The sequence below is a fragment of the Paroedura picta genome, chromosome 10 (genome assembly GCF_049243985.1).
Source record: "Paroedura picta isolate Pp20150507F chromosome 10, Ppicta_v3.0, whole genome shotgun sequence".
Classification (NCBI taxonomy): Eukaryota; Metazoa; Chordata; class Lepidosauria; order Squamata; family Gekkonidae; genus Paroedura; species Paroedura picta.
In genome coordinates, this window is record NC_135378.1 from 76803805 (window position 1) to 76827973 (window position 24169).

The window sequence follows — 24169 nt, forward strand, 5'->3', positions numbered from 1 at the left end:
GAGCCTTTTTATATCTTACAACAAGAGCTGATCTAGGAAACACATGCAACTTTTGATGCTTTCTGTATTCACCCCAAAAGGAGCTGACCCTACATGTAAAATAATCCCCCCCCCGAAATGTTACTCACAAAAAGAATTTTCACAATACAAATTAAACATAAAAATATACAAAACACATAAAAGGCCATGGTCTTAAATAAAATCATCACCTGCCTCCTAAAGTTTGAGAGTGAAAGGAGCCAGGTGAATCTCCTTGGCGAGGTTGTTCCATTATCCTGGGGTTAAAAGGTAGAGGTATCTCCTGTGCAAGCACCGGTTCATGTCTGACCCTTGGGGTGATGCCCTCTAGCGTTTTCCTGGCAGACTCAATACGGGGTGGTTTGCCAGTGCCTTTCCCAGTCATTACCGTTTTACCCCCCAGCAAACTGGGTACTCATTTTACCGACCTCGGAAGGATGGAAGGCTGAGTCAACTTTGAGCCGGCTGCTGAGATTTAACTCCCATCCTGGGGTTACCAAGACAGTTAAGACTCCCTGGCATTCTGTCCTAAGTTTAGGGGTGAGGGAAATGAAAGTGTTGATGAAGTTTCCCGATAAAAACAAAGAGTTTCAGAAGCCCTAGAGGCTGCAAAACTGGCAATATGGTTGAGCCCAGGAGAGTTCAAACCCTGTTTCGTAAACCTGAGGCACAGCTGATCAGGAAGCAGCAGCCCTCTACAGCAGGGGTAGTCAACCTGTGGTCCTCCAGATGTCCATGGACTACAGTTCCTATGAGCCCCCACCAGCATTTCTTGGCAGGGGCTCATGGGAATTGTAGTCCATGGACATCTGGAGGACCACAGGTTGACTACCCCTACAAGAAGGTCATCAGCTCACAAGCTGTCTGTCTCCTCTGGCACAGAGAACAATCATAAAGGTTCCAGAATGCCTTTGTGCCTCTTCTGGAGGGAAAAATCCACATTCCTGATGCTGAGTCTTAACTTGAGAAGTGAACTGAATTCTCCTTGGGGAGAATAAAAATATCCTGCTCCCTCCCCTTTGTTATATGACTTCCAATTCTGGGTCCAATTGTTATAAGACCCGTCCCCCTCCCAAAAAACTGAAGACCACCAGCTGCACCTGGTGTAAAATCTTTATTAGGTGAAGAAACGTCCACTATTAATTCAATACATCTTTGATCATTAAGACAGACTGGTATAATCAACTTCTTAAAAGGGGTGTTTTCAAAAGTCTATAGTCCTTACCTTGCTGAAAACAGAAAGGATACCAAATAGAAAGGATACAAAAACAGGTATTTTATGTTGCCATACCTAAAAAGTATGGTACGTTGTCAATATGCACGGATAACCCATGAACTCTTATTGCACTTCAAGATGAAGTTTGTTTTAAAGTAACAACATGTTACAGATATATAAACAAATGATTATGAATACAAACATTTTGATTTTCATATTAACATACTGCAAACCAAAGACTATGTTTGTTCAGGCCACTAAGGACCAAGAAAATGCAACTTAAAAAAAAACCCGAAAAAGCATATCAAGGCATGTCCTCTACGTGCAGCCAGCTGGGTGACCTTGGGCCAGTCACAGTGCTCTCAAAGCTTTCTCAGCCCCACCTACCTGGGAAGAGGAAAGGTGTTTGTAAGCCACACTGAGGACACCTTCAGGTAGTGAAAATCAGGGTATAAAAAACAGCTCTTCATCATAACGCTAAGAGGGACATTCACAACTGTCATTTTTTGGAAAGGTACCCCATAAAATTCCTCAGCAATTCCAAGTGGTCTGATCAGCACTTTTTGGCAATATTCTTACACCTTTAGCTAACCTTTCCCGTTTTTGTCGGTTGCCTGCCCTAAGCGGTAAACTGATCCCTCTTGGTACTTAAGAGTCCAGGCTCTGCAGAAAACCAGTTTCAGTCCTTGATATGTAATTTCATTGATGGCTGAGGCAGCAGTATGAAAATATATAATCAGACATTCCTCTGGAAACAAAGCCTACTCTGACTTGTTCGAAAACATAAATCCAACAGAGAATATGGCAGTGGGGTCCTTTCACACCATCAGAGGTGTCTTGAGAATATCACACCTCTATCACTGGATCTCAGATAATTCCGAGGGGAGTAATTTATGGCATCCGGCGTTAATGCAGTCATACAAAGGCTGAGGTTGGTGGTCCCTAGCGAGACCCAAGTTACATTGTTTGATCTGTATCTCTCACCTCCTCCAAGGGGTTCCGGTGGATGTACGTGGAAATTATCAAGGAAGCAAAATGTCACAATATCATATGCCTGATTTACATGGATACTTTTAAAATGTCCACTTACTCAACTGGCTGGCCATCACTTGTACCCAAAAAACCTTTAAGTCTTCTGGTAAGGGGAGAAATAGGTACCATTCCGGAGTCCAGGGGGTCCTGGTTCTCTGCATGCGCCAGTTCTCTGCATGAGCCAAAGAAGCGTAGCTCCTTTGTGCCCTAACCTGATCTCAGAAGCTAAGCAAGGTCGGCCCTGGTTAGTACTCCAAGGATTCCCAGGGTTACCACACACAGAAGTGCGGGAAACCGCCTCTCGTTATTCTCTTGCCAGGAAAACCCGAAAGGGTTGCTATGAGTTGATTGTGACTTGACGGAACTTCGCACCATTCTGCCTTCATACCCTCTGGCATGCCCTAGACAGCTTCTTTGCACTGCTGTTGTTTCTCCTTCAGTTCTGTAGTCCTGGTCCTTTGTATCTGATGGAATCTTTTTTAAAAACCCTGCAATCTGCCTGGAGACTCACAGCAAGAAAGGCAGGCTATAAAAGAAGCAAACGGAAATAAAAAGGAAATGGCTGCTTGGGTGGCATCCAGAGGTGGCCACAAGAAGGCCCCTGGGGCTTCTTCCTCCCAGCTGGCAGTGGGGTCGCAGGAAGTGACTGTCGTAACTCCACCTTCCCAGACTTGTGCCACCGGCCAGGTCCAGGTTGAGCCCCTGAGGCATGGGCAGCCTCCAATATCTGCACTGCCAGCTGTCAGTTCTGACCCGATTCCCTGCAGCCCTGCTAGCACCACGGGAATGCCACAAGCCTCCTACAAGAGCACGCAGTGGGGTAATGCAGCAGTTGAGGGCCACAAAGGCTGCAGTCCTGAGAACACTTTCCTGGGAGGAAAGCCCTAGCGATTAAAATGGGACTTACTTCTATTGGGTATGCTGAGGATTGTTCTCACAATACCTTGAACTGGAACTTAATAGTCAAGCTGTTTCCCGGTTTTCCTTCCAAAACGCTTCTAGACGTGGATGTTGCTCCCGCCATTTCCAGCCCCTCCTCCCTCCAGCCCTTCTGCGGACTGCGAGGAAGATGGACGGGAATTCCTTGCCCGCGAGTGACCGTTGAGTCCCATGGGAGTCCCTAATCGGTGGCTCACTTGGGAGGCTGTATCGTCGGATTCCCAACGCTCCAGTTCTTCTCGGACAAGCCTTTCCATTTGATCCCTGTGGATTTCATTGTCATGGCCCAACCTTTCATCCTAGGCACAAGTATAATGGATTGAGTTAATGTTAATCCCTACAAGAGTATTAGAAACACGCTGTTGCAGTGAAGCATGCAAGTAAGGAAGAAATAACTTTGCTATTAGTTACTGATTGTTTCCACAAGTCAACTCCCCTGTCGAAACAGTGAACAGGGATGACTCATGGGAGCAAGGCAGGCCCTGTCCCCACCCTCCGCTAACACCCTGCCCCTGCAGAAGAGCCCGGCAACACCCCCTCCCTACTTCACAGCTAAGCCAATGTGCTCAAAGCACTCTGCGGAGAACTGAAAGGAATCATAGAATCATAGAATAATACAATTGGAAGGGACCTCATGAGTCATCTAGTCCAACCCCCTGCACTATGCAGTTAAAGGGCTGGGGGAGTAAGAAAAGTGGAGCCAGTCTGAAAGTGGAGCATAGCTCCCCCCCCCACACACATACTGTCTATGGAGAGAACGTCCCCAGATGTTCTACCCATACCCACCCCACAATTACCCCTTTAAGTTTCTCCTTTGCTCTGACCGATAGGGAAAATCCCAAGGAGGCCCGACAGCTCATGCTCCAGAAAAGTACAATATCCTGAGCACCTCTCTCCCCCCAACCGAGGGCTCTCTGTGTTCCGTCTGGGGGGAAATCCCCACATGGAAGCAGCCGTTGAAAAAAACAACGCATTGTGGAAATCCGAAGCATCCACTTGCCCGATGCGAACAGGAACCGCACTCAATTGATGGTGCTGGCTCATGTGCCCTTTTGCAGTGCGATCAAGTTTACCTCCGTGGCCCCGTCCAGCAGCCTCCCCAACACCTCTCTCCTCCTCAGCTTTACTCTCTCCATCGTTTCCAGCTTCACGATGACGGCGTCTATCTTGGAGACAATGCTGCCTATGGAATGTTCCATGCGATCCACTCGCCGCACCAACCTGGAAGCAAAACATTTTAAAAGACTGAGACACACCACAACCCACCATCCCCCCCCCCCCCCACACACACACTTTACCATTTACTTTGCCTGGCTCAATCCCTGGAATCTTCCACCCCCAAAAAAAAATTGTTACAAAACGCCTCTAAATAAGACCAGTGAGAACTGGAGCCGGTTAAGGGAAACAGGATTAAAAGCTAGCAAAGTGTGATGAGCTACAGTGAGTTCCAAACTCATGTATTACTTTCTTATCTAAGTGTGTTGATGCACATAAATTATACCTTGCCCTGAGCATGCAGTCTTGCTTTGTGAATTTCATACAAAATGGTGGACCTTGGAGATTTGCCCATTTAAGACATCAGAAAGCAACACAGATGGCTGAAGCCTGAGATGAGCCCTTCCTCTAACCTAACTGCTACATCCTGTAGCTCTGATTTTTTTGGGAGGGGTGGGGGGGAGAAGGGAATGAAACAACTCAGCACTGCTTACACTTGAAACTCTTCATAGGAGACCCCGCTGGAGCTGCTGCCTCTCCTTCTTGAGCTGTGCCCACTGTCATCGTCATCGTCCTCTTCTGAGTCATCCAGGCTTCGAGGGAAGCTGCGGCCACTCAGTGGGCGCTTCAGAGAGCTTCTGTCTAGTTCCAGGTCCTCCTGGATGAAAAGAACAGTCAGGCAGTCAGGCTTCCGGTGTGGGCAGTCTGCGCACTGTCCCTCACCTGAGCCAATTGCCACCAAAGGCATCTGGTAATTGAAAGCTGAATATGGCATGCATTATTCTTTGACCTTTCCTACAGTAACAATATCTGAGTCCAACAGCACCAACAAAGATTTGGTCTTAAAGGTGCTATTGGACTCAAGTTTTGTTGTGCTACTTCAGACCAACACAGCTACCCACTTGAAACTTTCCTACAGTACTTTTCTGGGTGTGATGTCCTTTACCGTTCTTATCTTCTTTTTTCTGAAAAGTTGGAACTAAAATTTATGTCTCAGTAAGATCGCCCCTCTGTCTAAACCCAACGTCTAGGCCAGGGGTAGTCAAACTGCGGCCCTCCAGATGTCCATGGACTACAATTCCCAGGAGCAAATGCTGGCAGGGGCTCCTGGGAATTGTAGTCCATGGGCATCTGGAGGGCTGCAGTTTGACTACCCCTGGTCTAGGTTGTCCTGCTTGTGAACGTGGAGAAGTGGGAATGTAGTATGCAAACTAAGCAAACATGATTTGGACTGAATAGCTCCCCTGAAGATAAAAGTAATGACAAGTTTAGAGGCCATCCAGGATTTAATGATGTATCCGCAGCTACAAAAGTGTCATGGGCCTCTGTGGATGTAGCGGCCGATCTAGTAATAAACAATCCCTTTAACGGCATGTAAACCATAGCTCACCCTCTCTTTCTCCAAGTCATCTCTCATTTGCTGGTGCTCCAGCTCGGTCAATTCCTGATCCCCATCTTGGTCATATTTTGTAAAGATGGCTTCGATCTCTGCATCAGTGTGCCCTTTCCTAAGGAAAGTAAAATACAAACCCTCCTTAGTTTTAATCTTGCCAAGAGGACGTCATTTTAAACCAATGGCTCCTGGCAATTCTTTGGTCACAGCAGGGTGCTGAGCTATGCATCTTCACCGTCTCCCACGCTGGAGTGAGCGACTCGGCCTGCCTTGACAACTGGGACCCCATCCCTCTTAAGTGCATCTAGGTGTTTTCTCTTTGAATGAAATAACTGTCTTAACCTGGGAGCTACCTTCTGGCCCTTCCTCTTCCTGTCCTTTGTTCTCTCCCATTCTCCATTTGGAATCACATTTCTCTACAGCTCTCTCCTGCAGAAACAATGCCCTCATATTTCCATACACACAATGCCAGCTTTAGACAGGAGAAGGATTCTTTAGATTAAGTTTCTCTTTTTCCTTTGGCCGCGACCTGCATGTGAACTGGATCTACCTGAATGAATGTAAATTTTACTTGCAGCAATATATTTCTTGGGAGATTTATTTACTGCCCTCAATTTCATGCTTCTATGACTAGGCAATTCCTGCTGTATTAACCAGATATCCCAGTATGCCACATCTATTTCAGGTTTGGAAATGCCCTGTATCTTCAAGGAACTGGCGCTGCCATAGATACTGGTATGGTCTCAAAGAACAGAAATCTCAAAACATGCTGGGGCGTCCTATGTGGTCCACTCAGCCAGTGTTCTTAAAACAGGGCTTCTGGGAGCCTCATTAGGGCAGAGGGCTTCCTGTGCCCAGGAACACAGAGGAACCTGTCCAGACTTACCCCTTCAGATCTTGCCGCAGTTCGTCAAAGTTTAATTTGCCTCCACTCTGCCGCAGGCTCTCTGAAATGTCATCGACGGGTGTTTTTTTCAATTTTAGCTTCACCATAGCTTTAGTGTATCCCTTAAAGGGGGATTAAACATCTCTATTCAGTGGACATTTGGTGTTGCTTTTAATACGTTTATGAGCATTTACAGGGGTAGGCAAACTGAGGCCCTCCAGATGTCCATGGACTACAATTCCCAGGAGCCCCTGCCATCATTTGCTGGCAGGGGCTTATGGGAATTGTAGTCCTTGGACATCTGGAGAGCCACAGTTTGCCTACCCCTCAGCATTTATATCTTGCCACTCTGCTGAATACCATCAGCCCTCAATGTGGCTAATGACATAAACAAAATAAAACAAATTCATTTTCTCACTTTCAACTTCAGCAGGCATGTTAAAGAAGGTCCTCACATCTGCTCTCAGAGCAGTGTGTACATCAAGCCTATTACACATGCTAACGCAGACACATGGGTGACATGATGTTGACCGATAATTAGCAGCAATCTCAGCTTCCTAGCTCGACCACACTCATGGCTTTACGGTATAATAGATCTGCCTGGTGCTCAATGATAGTTCGGAACCTACGCTGGTAAGTTTGTGAATGTCAGCAACCTCAGCCTGTTAATCTTCCATTTCTAGGAACCCCATTGGGCTGGAAATGTGCATTTGCCTCCGGTCATTCAGTCATTCCTGAGCCAGGTGGCCACTGTGTGCCCATCTCCCTGGCGACATTCCCACCTTCCGTCACATGACCTGGGGATGCAGGCATACTGTTGCACTTTCCTTCCTCTCAGTTCAAAAAGCGACATTCACTCCTCACAGAACAGAACGGGTATGGCACTGGGGCACAGCCTCACACAAGTGATTTCCTCAGAATTATATCATCATAGGCTTCCTGTGTGCAACTCTGCCAAATGATAAATCAATACATCCTCATGGAAGGGATGGGGATTTTAGACCAAAGGACTAAAGCCAAGGTCACGGGGGTATCTGGCTTCAGTAATATATGACAGGATGTTACCTTTTTAATAAGATCAGACAGCTCCATCTCAGACTTCTGCTGTGCCATATCTGATTTGACTTCTGAGTAGGTATCGTTGATAATGGCCAGAAACATATTCTATTTAAGACACAAGCAAAACGTTCACTCATAGCTCTGACAGTGCCTCATGACTTCTATAGCTATTTTGGGGGGGAAAGGGAAGAAGTGGGGAGAGGGGGAGTAATCCTAAACAGGTATACTTCAAAATAAATTCCGGCTTGTTTAGTGGAGCTTAAGCCCAGGATTGCAGCCAGGTGATCTTAATTAACAGAGTTCAGGATCCCCTTGTGACTGCGAGTAACACTGACCCGCAGAGGAAATTTGATATTGAATGAACCTTTATTATAATTATTGAAGTTTGCAACAAGGAGACAACAGAAATATATTGAATATATTGACACAGGGTCACTGATGAGGAATTACTCTCGAAAGCAAGCAAAACTGGGGCTCATTTTGACTGACTCTTATTTGCCACCCCCCTGCTGGGTATACAATAAGAGTACACGTGACGGCCCTACGCCAGCTTTCTTTTTGTTCGATTTATCTGTCCATTAAGTTAGCGGCTCTAGATACAAGGCAGGTTCTGCTTCATCCTCTCAAATGTATTTAAGGCCTAAAAACACTTTCCTAGGAGCAAGATCCATCAAATAAACCTGACCAGGCTTGTCTCATTCCCTACATTTACCTTATAAGGATGTTCTAAATAAAAGCTAACCTCTGAAGGCAAAATGGCAGCAACACAGGAAAGAGAGCACTTTAGATTGGTGGTTATTCTCTTTTTTCAGACACATCAATTCTCGCAAAAGTAGTAGATATGTTCAACATGCTTGGGCTTTCACCGACAGATTCGCTCATACCTATGATTTACTTACACGAAACTTTATCTCCAAGTAGCAGTTTCTGAACTGGTTTCAGCTTTGCGTTCATTTACAAAGAGTCAAAGTGAGGCAATCAACTCGGAGTGAATGGCAGAGACCGTAGGCAGGCGTGATTATGGACAGAAAAATGCAAAAAATGTCACATAATCCTTTGCTCTTAAGATTTGGGAACTATCGCAATAAAGCCTGGACAGCTGCTATGTGGGTGGAAAGATTCAGAGTTTCCTGCCCACATGACCACCATTTTCGCTGACCATGGATGGACTTTTTAATTGAAAAAACAGCATGAGAATATAATTATGCTGATATAGAAGTAACAATTGGCACAATGAATTCTTACTTAAACTTATTTATATGATACTATCCATTTAACCTATCGGTTTTGAGTAGTGAGTTTTAACAAACCTTGCAGAGATACAAAGGGAAAGGTGTGTCCTTACAATGCAAGGGGCAAGAGACATTGTAAAAACAATGAAACCTAGGAATTCACAGGATGTGATAAATCTACTGCTACAGTGGTAAATCAATATAATCATATTCTAGTGCTAGTTTTAAAATACTGCACATGCTCTGGTGGCCTAGGGAAGGGGGAGGGCTGCTGCTGGGAGGACTAGGTAGGGAATTTGCAAGGATCTTGCTGTGTGGAAACCCCATTACTACTCTGCTTTGCCTGCCACTGCACCATCAATGGGAAAACCACAAGTTTTCTCTGTATATAAACCATCTTAGAGTGGAATACAGGGTATGTTTCAGATTTAACTGCATTAAGTGGTTCTCTGAGTTAACAGACTGCAAACTGCATTAAAGCCTTCTGAGGAAAAGGGAGAAACGGCAGTCTCCCACAATCTCATTTTGCCTGGTAGTGAAATCAGTAGGTCTCTTCACATGTCCTCACAACTGCATAAACTCTTCTGATCCTACACCCGAGGGTTTTTCTTTCCAAAGGATGGTGTGCCAAGAGTCTGACAGGTTTGATTTCCAACTGTCTTGAAAAACTACAGAGCCTAAAATTCTAAACCCGTTAAGAAAAATGTATCCGTTATGCAGAACTAACACTGGGCTCTTCTATCACCGTGGCATAGGGAAGACAAAAATAAATAAAATGTAATGTGATGTGATAATGACAAGCAACTCAAAATTTACATTTAAAATGTTCACATACCAAAAGAATGAAGAACATAAAGAACACAAACGTAGTGAAATAGATGGGTCCCAAAACTCTGTTAGCTTCTTCTACCTTTGTAAAGTCAAAATCTCCCAACAGGATGCGAAACTGAGCAAAGCTTAAAAGAAACAAACACAGTTTAAGCCAGTTGTTATAGAACTGAAGCCCTCTTTGGCAGTGATCGGTGTTCTTTCATTGTATTTGGAATACTTCTTTGCTCACTGCAAAGGTGAGTGAACAGAAACAATCACATTAACAAAACCCCAAATTGTAGCTGTCTTGCAAGTAGATCTGCTTTACATTTTACAGCCTTCTTAAAAAAATAAAAATAAAACCGACTTTCTATCAACTCAGATTATTATTGCATTAGGAGATTCCCTCCCAATATGTCTTCATCATTTATTAAAAATGTAATCTGAAGAATATTAGATTCAAGTGGGTAGCCGTGTTGGTCTGAAGTAGCACAACACAACTAGGGTCCAATAGCACCTTTAAGACCAACTAAGGTTTATTCAAGGCGTGAGCTTTCGAGTGCATGCACTCGAAAGCTCACGCCTTGAATAAATCTTTGTTGGTCTTAAAGGAACTATTGGACTCTATTTTTGTTGTGCTGAAGAATATTAGATAGGTATGTTGAAGCTGGCAAAAGGTGGCTCCAGGGATGCTTTGATATGCCACAGCCAAGTGTTGAAACTGCAGCTCTGGAATTCCTTTGAAAAGAGGGATGGCCCACACAGTGTTGAACTGAGAGCACTCGACTTGGCTGTGCTCCTTCACGGTACTGAAATATTCCCTGCCAAGTTTGTTTATTATACTTATATACCGCCCTACCTGAAGGCTCAGGGTGGTTCACATAAAACAGAAACAATACAGATAACTTGGTTTAACAATAATAAAGTAAAAACAACAAGCAACAGAAGAACAGAAGAAAAATACGGAAAACAGGTTGCAACCAACTTATGGAAATCCCATCAAGGGCTTTCATCAAGGCAAGTGAGAAGCAGAGGTGGTTTGCTATGGCCTTCCTCTGCAGAACCTTCTGCAGTGGTCTCCCATCCAAGTACAGGCCTTGTTTAGCTTCTGGGATCTGATGGGAGCAGGCTATACCAGGCCACCTCCCCTCCGATCCTGAAATACCACAATTGCCTGTCCCCCCACCCCCCAAGAGAGCTACATTTCTTCAGTTCAAACGATACGGAGGTGACTCCCAGACACCACAATGTTTTGGCAGACTGAGTCACTATGACCGTTTATGCACTGGGAACTTCTCTGCCCCAGCTGCCAGCAGGAGTACAAATCAGGGGCGGATGAGGTGCACCGGGCTAAATGTTCCCCCATGTGGGTGCAGGAAGAGGTGGGGCAACCTGCCATGACTAAAACTCTGGCCTGCAACTTGGCATGAAACCTCCAGTGCGTAAATGGTCTATTTCCCTCCCTTCCTTCCGCACCTGCATACTTTTTCCCTGGATTCAGCCACACCTGCTTGCTTACTTTTATCCACAGCTTCAAGATAGTTTCCTTCCTCCTGCAGCCTGGACACTATTCAAATTCTTCATTCCCTTTATCTATAGGTTTAAATCTTTGCACACAAGATAGCAGTGGGAATGATAGCCAAGAAGAAAGCATTCTGAATTTAGCTCCTTACAGGTTTGGCAATAGGCTTTGGATCAAATCTTCTTGTGCATTAGTTCAAGGAAATGATCTTTACTAAATTAGTTGGAATTTTGAGCTATGACTTTGGTGCAAGTTTCTGTTGCAGTGAGGATAAATGGGGATCCAGTAATGCTTTTTAAGTATTATGTCGAAGGTGATACTTACACACTGTCTTGGAAGGTACAGAAGTCATCGACTTGCGTGCCAAACACAAGGTAAGCTAGCTGAGCATAGGCTATGAAAATGATGAAAAACATGATGGCAAATCCAAGGACATCTTTGGCACATCGTGACATAGTGGTAGACAGCTGGCTCATTGTCCGGTTGAAGCTGATAAATTTGAAGAGCTGTTAAAGTAGGCGAAAAAGAAATATTCAAAAGATGGATAGTTCAGTGGGAGGAAAAACCATTGTCCAGGACAGCCTTTCTCAACTTTTTTAACCGCTGAGAAACCCCAACATTCTGAGAATGTCGAGAACCACTGAGAAACCCCGAGAAACCCTAGAAGTGGGGCATTCGTTCAGAATGTGGCTGAGAAGCATTGCTGTGGGCACACCCACCTGGGTCCCTCCCCTTTCGACCCCGTCCAGGCCATTTTGGGAGGGGGTGGATGGGTTGACATGACCGTATATGATCATATCACTTGATAAATGTTTAACACATTTTTTAAAATATAAAAAATTAATTAACTCCCACCCATTGAGGAAACCCTTATAGGGCCGTCAAGAAACTCCAGGGTTTGTTTGTTTCATTCATTCATTCATTCATTCATTCATTCATTCATTCATTCATTCATTCTACTTCTAAACCGCCTTCCCCAGAGGCTCAGGGCGGTTTACATTATAACAGAGAACCATACATAGAACAGTCTGTAGAACATGTACATCGATAACCAACAATGGCAACCAAACACAACACAGTATAACAGTAAACAATCGTAATACAAACAGGTCCAGGGCTTGTTGATGGGATTCTGAGGGGGGTGGCTTATTGATTGAATTCTGAGGGGGGGTGGGGGGGAGCAGGGGCCCTTGGTCGCTGTAGATCACGTCTGGTCTCGGCCAAATGCCTGGTGGAGGAAACCCTGGGTGAGAAAGCCTGGTCTAAAAGAATAATAGTGCTGACATCTCTGCACCTTTACGATCTATACCATGAGAATGCAGCAGGTAGGATACAGGCAGGGTCATTCTAAGCAGAGTCTAAGCTCAATGATCCAATGGACTTGGAATGGTGCATCTCTGCTCAGGATGGCACTTGGAGTAGACAGGAGGAAGATGAAGAGGAAATCATAGCCAGAGAGCAAGGAAGACACAACAGGGTAGCCAAACATTGTTTACAGAGGCAACATCACAGAGGGGGCTTGTAAAATAGAAACTGAAAGGAAAGATAAGTAGGGGCAAGTCCCTTAAGGAAGCCTGGAGACTATTTAAAACCACAATCCCAGAAGCTCAGATAAAATGTTTCTTACAGGTTACGAAAGGTACAAACAAGCATTTTAAAAAGGCCCGCAGGGTTAACAAAGTAATGGAAGCAGTAAAAAGGTAACTGAAGACTGAAAATGGACTTCCAAATGCCCCCAGTGGCTGTAAGTATCACAATAACTTTCAAAGTACCTTAATCCAGACGAAAAACATGGTGACAGCTGCAATATTGCTGAACTGTGCTTGCCAGTAAGCTAATGGCTCGAAGTCTGGGAAGCGATCCTGATCCTCCAGAAGTGTCTTTAGGACGTTGTCCACAGTCGATGTTCGATAAATGTTAACTCCTATTGAGGCCACTGACAACTGAATGAAGCCCCCCCACAAAAAAAAGGATCAGTCTTTGTTATATATCAGCCAAGACTGACACAAAAGATAAATAAATTATATGAAACCTAGATCTTAGTTAATTTTCTACTTCCCTATACAAGGTTACCGGACGCTATCTATCTATTCTTATCAAGACATCACATTTACATAACAGAAATCTTAAGGGTATCTTCAAAATTGCAAGTAGAAAAGATCTTTTGCAGGAATTCCTGCCCCTTCACCATGAACCACACCGATTTGGTTCTTCTGTCTTCTGAGTCTATGGGCATCATAGAAATTCTGGTGCAGAATGGTGACGTGGCTGCAAAATGTATATACAAAATGGCTGCTGCAGTAGGTGGAGTCACACAGCGCTGTGGTATCATCTTCTCTCAAAGCAACATTTTAAAAACTGGCACTGCCAATCAAAATGGCAAGGCCAATCAGAAGCCCAGCTGAGCAATAGCCCCACTTGATTCCTCCTGCTTCCTAAAAATACTTGGCAGAGAATGTGTCTGTGGCCACCACTGTCCCCTGCTTTAAAGAGATGATTTAAGCTCGATTCCTTTTATCATATAATCATAAATATTACTCCATTCCAGAGAACATTTTGTACTCCACTAACAGAAAAAATGGTGCCTATGGAGCCACTCAGACAGCATAAATGGATCTCGTGGACATGCCCATTAGAACTAGAATGATAGAACTGACACTTCTGTCCTTGTCAAGCTCCAAGTTCAAAGAGGCTCCTCAAAAGGCAGCCAGGAAGAGCTCATAGCCATCGTATTTCACTCACCACAATAATGAGAACATCAAGACAATTCCAGAGACTCCTAAAATAATACAGTCTGTGAATGTGAATTTCCAGGATTTCTTCCACCACGTAATAAAGGATAAAGAGACAAAATACAATTTCACAGGCAGCCAGGAAGAAATCAAAAGTGGAAATGTAATGGATCAACTTCACTGGCTGGAATTGCCAAGAGGTAAGCAGGCCTCCTGTTGGGGGGAACTCTACCAATAACCTGCATTTCAAAAATAAATACATGAATGATGTTAAACAGCAGGAATTAAACATTAATTCATTAATTCATTAATTCATTAATTCATTCGATTTATTTCCCGCCACTTCCGAAGCCAGCCCGTGGTGGGTTGCAAGTTTCATAAAACCCTGTTAAAACCCCCACTAAAAGACATAAAACCCCAACATGGTGGAAAAATCCCCACCCACCACCCTAACCAGAGGGGCGAGGAAGGAGGTCAGAATCGATACACTGCTCATACCCTTGTATAAGGCCATAAGGCCATTCAAATGTTATCAGTAGGAACATCTATTGAGACGTGACATTTCCCATGGCTGTAATTACTTTACAGCTCCCAAAGGATTATTTTTGGGTGCGTGGTATTTGAATTCAGGTGTGAAGGCCTGAAGATGTGAAGGCCTGAAACAAGACTGGTAAAAAATCTGGGGGGAAAAGTGTTTCCCCCACCCAGGAAATAAACAAACAAAAAATCCCCAATTTTTCTCTCTGGCATTAAATTTTCTCAAAATGTTATAACTCTAACCAAGTTTCCCCATTCCTTTTCCAACACGCTAGCTGTGACTACATGCTGCCTCTGCAACATTAACAGCACAATCCTGTAGAGTTACACCTTTATAAGCCCATTGACTCTGACAGACCTAGAAAGGTGTAACTCTGCTTAGGACTGCACTGTAAGGTCTGCATTTCTTTTCAGAGTAAGACCCACTGGGTTCAGTGAGATTCACTGCCCACTCCAGTCTTCACAGGATTAAACTACGACATTTTTACATTCACGCACATGGACACCAACAGTATTCAGACTGAAGAAATCTGGAACCTACCTTACAATACAGAAGAGATTGATATTCGCATTGTACACTGAAAAATCAATAAACGTTGCTCTTGTTCCCCTATCAAGCCACAGGTTGTTCTTAAGGACACCAAGCAATGCAGATGTCTCTTCTCTGCTTCTAGACAGATCCTGGTAATATCCCCCTCCACTATATGTTGCAATCAACCCCCAGTGGCTGCTCCCATTCATATCTTTTTCACTGGTGTAAGTCCAGCTGAAAACACAAAGAGGCATGTCAGAGACACCACTGGTGAACCTAGCTGCTATGTATATGCAGGAAAGCTTGCTAACTTTTAAGTAAATAATTATGAAAGGTCTTTAGGAGGAGGCACGCACACATCTGAACTACTCGAGCAAAGTTATCTTCAGGATCATACAGGCTGTTTATATGCATGCAGAATTTTGTAAAAAATATGGAGACTGGTGTACATTCTGAGAGAGCCAATTTGGTGTTGTGGTTGGGAGTGCGGACTTCTAATCTGGTGAGCTGGGTTTGATTCCACGCTCCCCCACATGCAGCCAGCTGGGTGACCTTGGGCTCGCCACGGCACTGATCAAATTGTTCTGAGCGAGCAGGGCTCTCTCAGCCTCACCCACCACCCAGGGGAGAGGATAAGCCGCTTTGAGCCTCCTTTGGGTAGAGAAAAGCGGCATATAAGAACCAACTCCTCCTCTTCCTCCTCCTCCTTCTTAATTTCCAAGCTAGGAATCAAGAGTCAAGCTAGGAAGCTAACCCTGAGCCAGCTATCTGGGGGGGGGGGGGGGCAATCTAAAACTCTAAGAAATACATAAATAAATTGAGTAAATGATCTTCAGAACAATGGGAAGTTGCTACTGGTTATGCAAATATTGGGGAGATACCTACGCAGTTCCATTGCGGAGGCCAAATGAAGCTGTGTCCTCAGAGTGCACAGAATACAAATTGTAGCACTCCTTGATTTCATCCTTCAAATCGTCAGGTATTGAACACGAGCCATTCCTCACTTTCACCTGCCTGATGCGAGGCACTCCCAGCAGCAGGTTCTCATAGAAGATGAAACTTCTGTTCTCTGCCATTGACTTATTGTTGTACCACATCTCCCAGTAAAGGCCATCTAGCAAAGGGCCCTCGGTGAACTAGGACAGAAAACAAATCTGCTAATTTAAAAACAAACAAGCAGAATTTTATTCTGTTCTACATGTAACTAGTGGAGAAAGTTCCTACATGCAAATAATGTGGGAATGATATGATAAGTTACATTACTTACAAGACTAGATTTCCCCCTGGGTATGCCGAAAGAAAGAAAGGATCATGTTACATACGCATACAAATGACAATTATATCAAATAAAAATTGGGGGGGGGCATAACATTTTTACAAGGGTCATTCGGGGTTGCCTTCCTTTCGGTGTGTTTATAACACAAGATTCAATGAGGTGGTGGTGGAAAGTGCGGCCAAACGGCAGAGAACTTATGGCAACTCTGTAGGGTTTTCAAGCCAAGAGATGTTCAGAGGTGGTTTGTCATTGCCTGACTGCATCACAACCCTGGACTTTGTTGGGGGTCTCCACTCTGGTTCGATCTCACTTGAACTACTGTGTTCAATTTTGGGCACCACAACTGAAGAGGGATGTAGACAAACTGGAGCGAGTCCAGAGGAGGGCAACAAAGATGGTGAGGGGATTGGAGGCCAAGACGTAGGAGGAAAGGTTGGGGGAGCTTGGTCTGTTTAGCCTGGAGAGGAGACGACTGAGAGGGGATTTGATAATCATCTTCAAGTATTTTAAAGGCTGCCATATAGAGGATGGAGAAGAGTTGTTCTCTCTTGCCCCAGAGGGATGGACCAGAATCAATGGGATGAAATTAATTCAAAAGAAATTCCGTCTCAACATCAGGAAGAAGTTCCTGACAGAGCAGATTACCTTACAAGATCTTATAAGATCAGGCTAGCCTCGCCCATCCAGAGCAGGGCACAAAATTCAATAACATTACATTATTTTAGACAGCAAAGGGCATTTAATTTTTTGTGTTGTTGCTCAGTGGCTTCAGGGACTGATGTGACTCTTACTTATGGAACAAAAGGATGTTAGCTCTTACTGTGCTGGGGGGGGGGAGGGCAAGTAACTAGCTGGACTTTCAAATGAGCTGTCTGAGTCTTCAGAGGATAGTATACCCTGTTTGTAGAAGGCCTTTGGCTCATTGATGGAGCAATGCTTAGCATGCAGAAAGGCTGGGATTCAAAAATTCCAGTTAAGGAACGTTACTATTGGAAAAATCTTTTTCTGAGCCTGAAATCTTAGAGAGCTGTTGCCAATGCTGACCTGAACGGACCAATAGGCAAATCACCCTCCCCCTCCCAAACAACAACAACAAAAAAACCCACACATACCAGGGCAAAGCCAGGACCAAACAGAACAAACAAAAAGCAGGATAATACCAAGAAGCAGCCATCTAGAACATGAAGAAGAATCTATACACAGCTAGTTATACTCTAGGAAATTGCTCACCCAAAGAATTGTTTCCAAGTATGTTTAGGCAAATAGGCTTGTTATATTACAGGCTAGTATTGGGAGGCCTACAGAAAACCAGGCCAACTTGTGCACAAATATCTTCAGGGCTACAGTTTTAAAATAATGTATACCCATCCACTAAATATACCGTACTGTACCATGCTTCATACCCATGCACTGAATATATTGACAGAGAACTTATTGACAGAAAATATTACTGTTCAAGGATCAAATTCTGGTTTATACCTTCCAGAAGTCTTCCATTGTAGACAAAGTTTTGAAGTTTGTCTTCTCCATTTTTGATACCGGTGTTTCTAGAAAGAGCTGCGACATCACCCTTGTGTAGTAGTACGAACTAGAACTCACCATTCCATAAGACACTGCAAGGATTATTTTGGAAGACAAAAGCATTTAGCTTGTTTAAAAAACAAAAATGACACCACATCATACATGCTATGCAGACATTCTGAAAACTATTTTAGAAGAAGAGACTCTGGAAATGTTGTTTTAACGAGCAATGTCATCACAAACTTAGAAACAACATCAGCCTTGAAAAAGGAAAGTTTCCTTAAACCCCGCTCCAGAACCACCTCCCAGTTACTAATTGGCACACTGAAATATTTGCAAAAAGAATACTTACAGATGCATAGGACCAGAAGAAAAATCAAATAAGTGATTAATTCTCGCAAAACACTTTTCAGGTATTTCTCTCTGCTTGTGTTTTCTTCTGTGAGTCTTGTACCCCACAGACCTTAAAAAGAAGCAAATATGAAATGCCATATGTTGGCCACGTATAAGTTTGACTGTGCAGTCTAGTCAAGCATGTACTTGATCTTAATAAAAGTTCACTGCAAATTCATTACATAACAGAAGATCAATCAACAGAAATCTGTGGCATCCTATTTTGAGATCTTTTCCACCAGGACATAAGATTAAAGCGAGGTGAATTTCCAATTAGAAAGTTTCATATGTGGTCCAAATAATTAAGCACACCGCTCACTGCATAGAAGTTAATATACGAGGATCTCTGCTCAAAGCAGCTGCAATTAAATATTTTTTCCCTGTCATCAGTTTTATTTCATAACCCATTTTCCTTTATATGAAGGAATATAACTTTTATCCAAGTTTAAAATTAAATGAAAATATGTCACCTGTCTTTGATAGTAACAAAAACTGTCTCATTTATTCCTGATAGTAATAAAAACTGCTATTGAATGTATTGGCTTACTTCCACAAGATAAACGGTCTAAACACTTCCAATCTCTGGAAGTAAAATTACAATACTAAGTTAACATCTTTGATTTAAAAACCTCTCCAGGCCCTAATAAGTAACCCGCATGGTTAAAGCAGCAGAGAACAGGACTTCTCCTCCCTCACAAATCCTCACAGATGCCTCTTACATCAAATTCTCAACTTGGTCCAACCATACGGATAAAAAAAACCTTGTATAATATAGTCATAGACCGTTTATGCACTGGGAACTTCACTAGCTCAGATTCCATGCAGGTGCACAAATCAGGGACGGATGAGGTGCACCAGGCCAAATGCTCCCCCATGTGGGTGCAGGAAGAGGTGGGGCAACCTGCCACGACTAAAACTCCAGCCTGTAGCCCGGCATGAAACCTCCAGTGCATAAACAGTCACACAGATGCTTCTGCAAGTCTTAAGGGATGCCCGCATTGCAAAACAAATGACAAATTAAGAGGGGTTTAACCCCCCAAAGGTTTAAAAATTTAAAAAACACAGCATAGAATATGTCTGAAATTACTACCCCTTAACTATATGAACAGGTGTCTTAACCTCCTATCTAAATATTCCTACCATCTAAAGCAGCCTTTCTCAACTTTTTTACTGGTAAGAAGCCCCTGAAACATTCTTTAGGCTTCGAGAAACTCCAGAAGTGGCTCAATCATACAGAATATGGATGGAAGCCCATGTGTACAAGCCCATCCAGCTCCCCCCCCCTTCCCACCCCATCCAGGCCCATCAATGTCATTTTGGCAGGGGGAGGCAGGTATGGTATGGTCATCTCACTCAATAAACGTTTAACACAGTTTTAAAAATATTAAAAATAATTAATTCCCACCCATTCAGGAAACCCTTACAGGGCCATCAAGAAACCCCAGGGTATCATGAAACCCTGGTTGAGAAAGCCTGATCTAGAGCTTCCATATATTTTTCAAACTCACTCAAAATATTTGGGCAATTTTAAACTATTCTTGAGCCCAGTGTAGTAGCAGCAGGGGAAAGCTTTTTAAAAATCAAACTGGACCACAAAGAAGGAATTTAGCTCTGTCTGTTGCCAAATCAAACCTTTAACCAGAAGCAAAAGCTTTTTGCAAACTATTAAATGGATGGATGATGTAATGGGCTGGCACCTGCCCCCAACCACTATGTGTAGATGTTCTGGGTACAGAGAGCCAGCCAGTTCTCATATTTGACAAATAATATTTTTTGTGCCAACAGGCGCTTTTACAATTACAAAAAAAATATTCTACTGCAGCAGTTCTGTATGTTTCCTAGCTACGGAAGCAAACAGAAAATCAGTTTGACATGCAAAAGCAAAAGAATGCTGCTAAAAATAGCTGTATGATTCTCTTTTCCTAGGTGGACCAAACCATACAGGCAAAAAAAGAAAAGGGGGGTGGGTGGCTCATTTGAACACTACTGTTTTAACTCTTTCAACCACAGCGAGTCCACATTTACAATTCCACCCTAAGCAGAATTTCAAAAAATCTAAAGCAGTCAGGGTGTACCTCTGCATGTTCCAACGTACTAATTAAAATATCCAACAAAATGCAAACTGCTAAAAGCTGCTCAGCCTAGAGGCTTATGCTGGCAGCGAAACAGGAGAAAGTTTTATAATTGTTGCCAAGATTACAGCCATTTCTCTGTAAGGCTTTCCCTTTCCACATCAGTTAAGCCTCTTGAAAGCAATGTAATCTTTTGCGGGCCGAGCTACTTAAAAAACCTAATATCCCAAAGCATAAATGCAAAGATGTGTAAAACTACAGTTTGGGAGTGTCCTATAAAAATAGCTCATTTTGGGCTCTTAATCAAATCTATATTCAGAGAGCTCAGTGCTTCTCTAGCTTAATACCACATACAATATAGATTATGTATCCATCAAAACTTTATTACAGAAAGGCATATTTTAAAACCGGTGGAAGGATAATGTTAAAAAAAAAATCCTGCCAAGATTTGCCAAGTACATTTCAAGCTTTCTGTTGCCTGGTCAACCAGTATTTGCTCATTTGTTCCAGTACAACATAACCGTCTTGCTACAGAATCCTGAAGGATACCCATGATAGCCTGTAAAATCAGAGTCCAGTAGCACCTTTAAGACCAACAAAGATTTATTCAGGGCGTGAGCTTTCGAGTGCAAGCACTCTTCATCAGACTATGATCTCCTTACATGGAGTGCTTACACTCAAAAGCTCACGCCTTAAATAAATCTTTGTTGGTCTTAAAAGGTGCTTCTGGACTCTGATTTTATTGTGCTCCTTCAGACCAACACGGCTACCCATTTGAATCCATGATAGTCTGTAGCAGCAAAGGATGAGATACTATTCTGTGCCATTTCAAGAGCAGTTTATTCTGTATCCGCCCACCCGCAATGCAGACAGATGAGAAAAAGCCTTACCCAACCACTCTGGGTTCCAAAAGGTGGTGTCCTAGTGGCTCTTTCTAAATCAAGGAAATCACGTATCAAATTCCAAAGAGGCCACCTCAGTATACATCCAAAACCAAGCCACAATCCACTGTTATTAGGGCCAAAGAAAATGCCACAAATGTTGCAGAAGGTTTTCCAGAAATTCATCAGGATGAATTTTACAAAATAATAATTTTAAAAAAATGGTGTGTGTGTGGGGGGGGGATGAGATTGCTGTCAATGGGCAAGTGCACACATTGTTAGGATTTTGGAAAAGCAAGGCTTTAAACAACTTTGTCATCTCAATTAATGGCTAGGTAGTTGTGGGCTAGCTTCATGAACCTTTCATGCCCCTGGTGACCTCTGAGAAGCATCCTTTACCCTTGGTGCTGATGCAGCTAGTTTCAAAAACATGAGGGAAGCAGATCCTATTGCCTTTTTGCTCATACCTAGACAAATATATTTCCCAACCAATTTGCAAATAAAAGACAATCCTTCATCTCAGACAACAGCCTCATGGTCAAATACATTAGCACAAGGTGGCTTGATTTAATTACTTGATACTCTGCCTTCTCTCCCACAGGGACAAAATCCTTCCCTTCTCCTCCCTTTTATCATAACAGCCCTGTGAAGTAAGTTAGGCTGAGAGTTTGTGATTGGCTCAAGGTCACCCATCAAACTTCCCCAGCAATCAAACCTGGTCTCCCGGATCCTTGTTTGACACTCACTACACCACACAATTTGATCTCATCCCCATGCCATGCAACAGAAATAATTGATGCGCCATTCCAGTATGAATGCTGCAAACTCAAAAGCTTCTAGCAACTTGAGCTGGAGGTCCTTGTGGCCAGAAATGACGGTGTGAAAGCAACAAGATGGATAGGTAGGGTTGCCAGGTACCCCTGGCCACTGGCAAAGGATGTGGGATAGGGTTGTCATATCCAGGTTGGGGAATGGAGATTTAGGGATGGAGCCTGGAGAGGACAGATTCAGCGGGGTGCAAACCCATGGCACAGAATTTATCCTCCAAAGCTCCAGGGGGACTGATCTCTGTAGCCAGTTTGGTGTAGGGGTTATGAGTGCGGACTTCTAATCTGGCATGCCGGATTCAATTCTGCGCTCCCCCACATGCAACCAGCTGGGTGACCTTGGGCTCACCACGGCACTGATAAAACTGTTCTGACCGAGCAGTGATATCAGGGCTCTCTCAGCCTCACCCACCTCACAGGGTGTCTGTTGTGGGGAGAGGAAAGGGAAGGTGACTGTAAGCCGCTTTGAGCCTCCTTCGGGTAGAGAAAAGCGGCATATAAGAACCAACTCTTCTTCTTCAGTAATATCAGGGCTCTCTCAGACTCACCCACTTCACAGGGTGTCTGTTGTGGGGAGAGGGAAGGGAGGGTGGCTGTAAGCCGCTTTGAGCCTCCTTCGGGTAGAGAAAAGCGGCATATAAAAACCAACTCTTCTTCTTCTTCTAACTTGGAGCTGTAATTCTGGAGGATCCTCAGGCCCAACCTGGAGGCTGCCAACCCTATGCCCTGAAAGCCATGTCAGTCTGTCATAGAGGCAGAAAAGAGCAAGCGTTTTAAAGACTAACAGGGCCTGTGACAGGGTAGGAGCTTTCTTGAGTCACCGCTCATATGGAAGAGAGAAGCAGTGACTCACAGACGCTCCTCTCCTGGCACATATTTGTTAGCCTTTAAGGTGCTGTCAGACTCTTGCTCTTTCCTGCAGATATGACAGTGTGTGAGTGTCGCATTTGTGTGTGGCTAGGGCCATATCCATAGGTTTGGGGCCATTACGCACACATTGGATAATGCCCTTTCAGTCTGCTTTTGCAGCTGGACTGACCTGTGCGGAACAAGATAACCCACTTCTCAAGGGCATCCATCCTCCAACATGTGCCTAAGGGTGGGCCCAGGTCTCTCCTGGCCACTGCAGGAGATGGCTTCTCCTGGCCACTGCAGGATATTCTGCCCACATAGGATAATGCACTTTCAATGTGCTTTGGCAGCTGGATTTTCCTGTGCAGAACAGGAAAATCGACTTCTAAACCGCATCGAAGGTGCATTATCTCTTGGCGCTCCAGGGAGGGAGCCTAAGGAGGGCAAGGACCGCAGGGTACAATGGCCCAGGACCCCCCTGGAGGCTGGCACCCCTCTGAGCCCCACATCTCTGTGCAGGCCGGCCATGCTTGGCCAGGGGCCACAGCCCCACAGGCGCATCCCCGAGGGAAAGAGGGCGCAGGCGGGCGGCCACTCACCTCGCAGCCGTCGCGCCAGCCCCTTGGCCCAGGCCACGCGGTGAGGAGGCGGCGGCGGCGGCGGCCCGGCGCCCTCGTCGTGAGGGAACCGCGCGGGCCTCGCCTCGCCCTCCCCGCCGCCGCCGCCGCCTGAGGGGAAGGGCCGCGGGCCCTCGTCGTCGTCGCCGCCCTCCTCTTCCCCTCCGCGCCGCCGCCTCCCGCTGGGGCTGGGGCCCCACTCCGCCTCCATTTGCAGCACCGGCCCCGCCGCCGCCCGGGCCGCCGCCGCCGCCCCGTCCTCCTCCGGCTCGAAGCCCGGGTTGTCCCGGCTCCAGGCCTGTCTGGAGCACGACGAAAGCGGCGGCGACGGGGAGCAAGAGGAGCCGCCGCCGGGCAAGGGGTCTCGGAGCCGGCCCAGCTCCAGCTGCTCAAAGCCGCCCGGGGGGCACAGCGCTGCCCGGCCGCCCGCCGCCATTTCGCATCCCGCCCCCGCTTAAGTCGCCGCCATCGCCGCCGCCTCAGGCGCTCCGCGGCCCCCTCAGCCCGGGCGAGCAGCGAGGCGGGAAAGGAGCGCCTCACGACTTCCCCGCCGCCATCCCCGCCCACAGCGCCTCGGCGGAGGGAGGCAACGGGGGGAGGCAGAGGG

At 45.0% G+C, this 24169-nt stretch overlaps 1 protein-coding gene across 1 annotated transcript; it reads right to left on the reverse strand.

Moving 5' to 3' along the window:
- Positions 1–1117: 1117 nt before the first annotated feature.
- PKD2 (polycystin 2, transient receptor potential cation channel) lies at positions 1118–24150 on the reverse strand. The gene is made up of 15 exons (XM_077300924.1): positions 23545–24150; positions 18273–18383; positions 17879–18012; positions 16009–16259; positions 15133–15357; positions 14065–14293; positions 13095–13265; positions 11647–11828; positions 9826–9946; positions 7765–7863; positions 6700–6821; positions 5811–5928; positions 4915–5078; positions 4279–4426; positions 1118–3504 (listed from the first exon to the last, which is right to left on the reverse strand). Exons 1-15 carry the CDS (start codon positions 23996–23998, stop codon positions 3265–3267), a joined length of 2769 nt encoding a protein of 922 aa, XP_077157039.1. The 5' UTR covers positions 23999–24150; the 3' UTR covers positions 1118–3264.
- Positions 24151–24169: the final 19 nt, after the last annotated feature.

Coding starts and splice junctions, on each gene's coding strand:
- PKD2 (XM_077300924.1), bottom strand. CDS start 23,998: ATGGCGGCGGGCGGCCGGGCAGCGCTGTGCCCCCCGGGCGGCTTTGAG. Junction 6,822..7,764: donor TGTCTGATCTTATTAAAAAG/GTAACATCCTGT, acceptor TCCCCCTTTAAG/GGATACACTAAAGCTATGGT. Junction 3,505..4,278: donor TGCTGGACGGGGCCACGGAG/GTAAACTTGATC, acceptor ACTTGTGCCTAG/GATGAAAGGTTGGGCCATGA.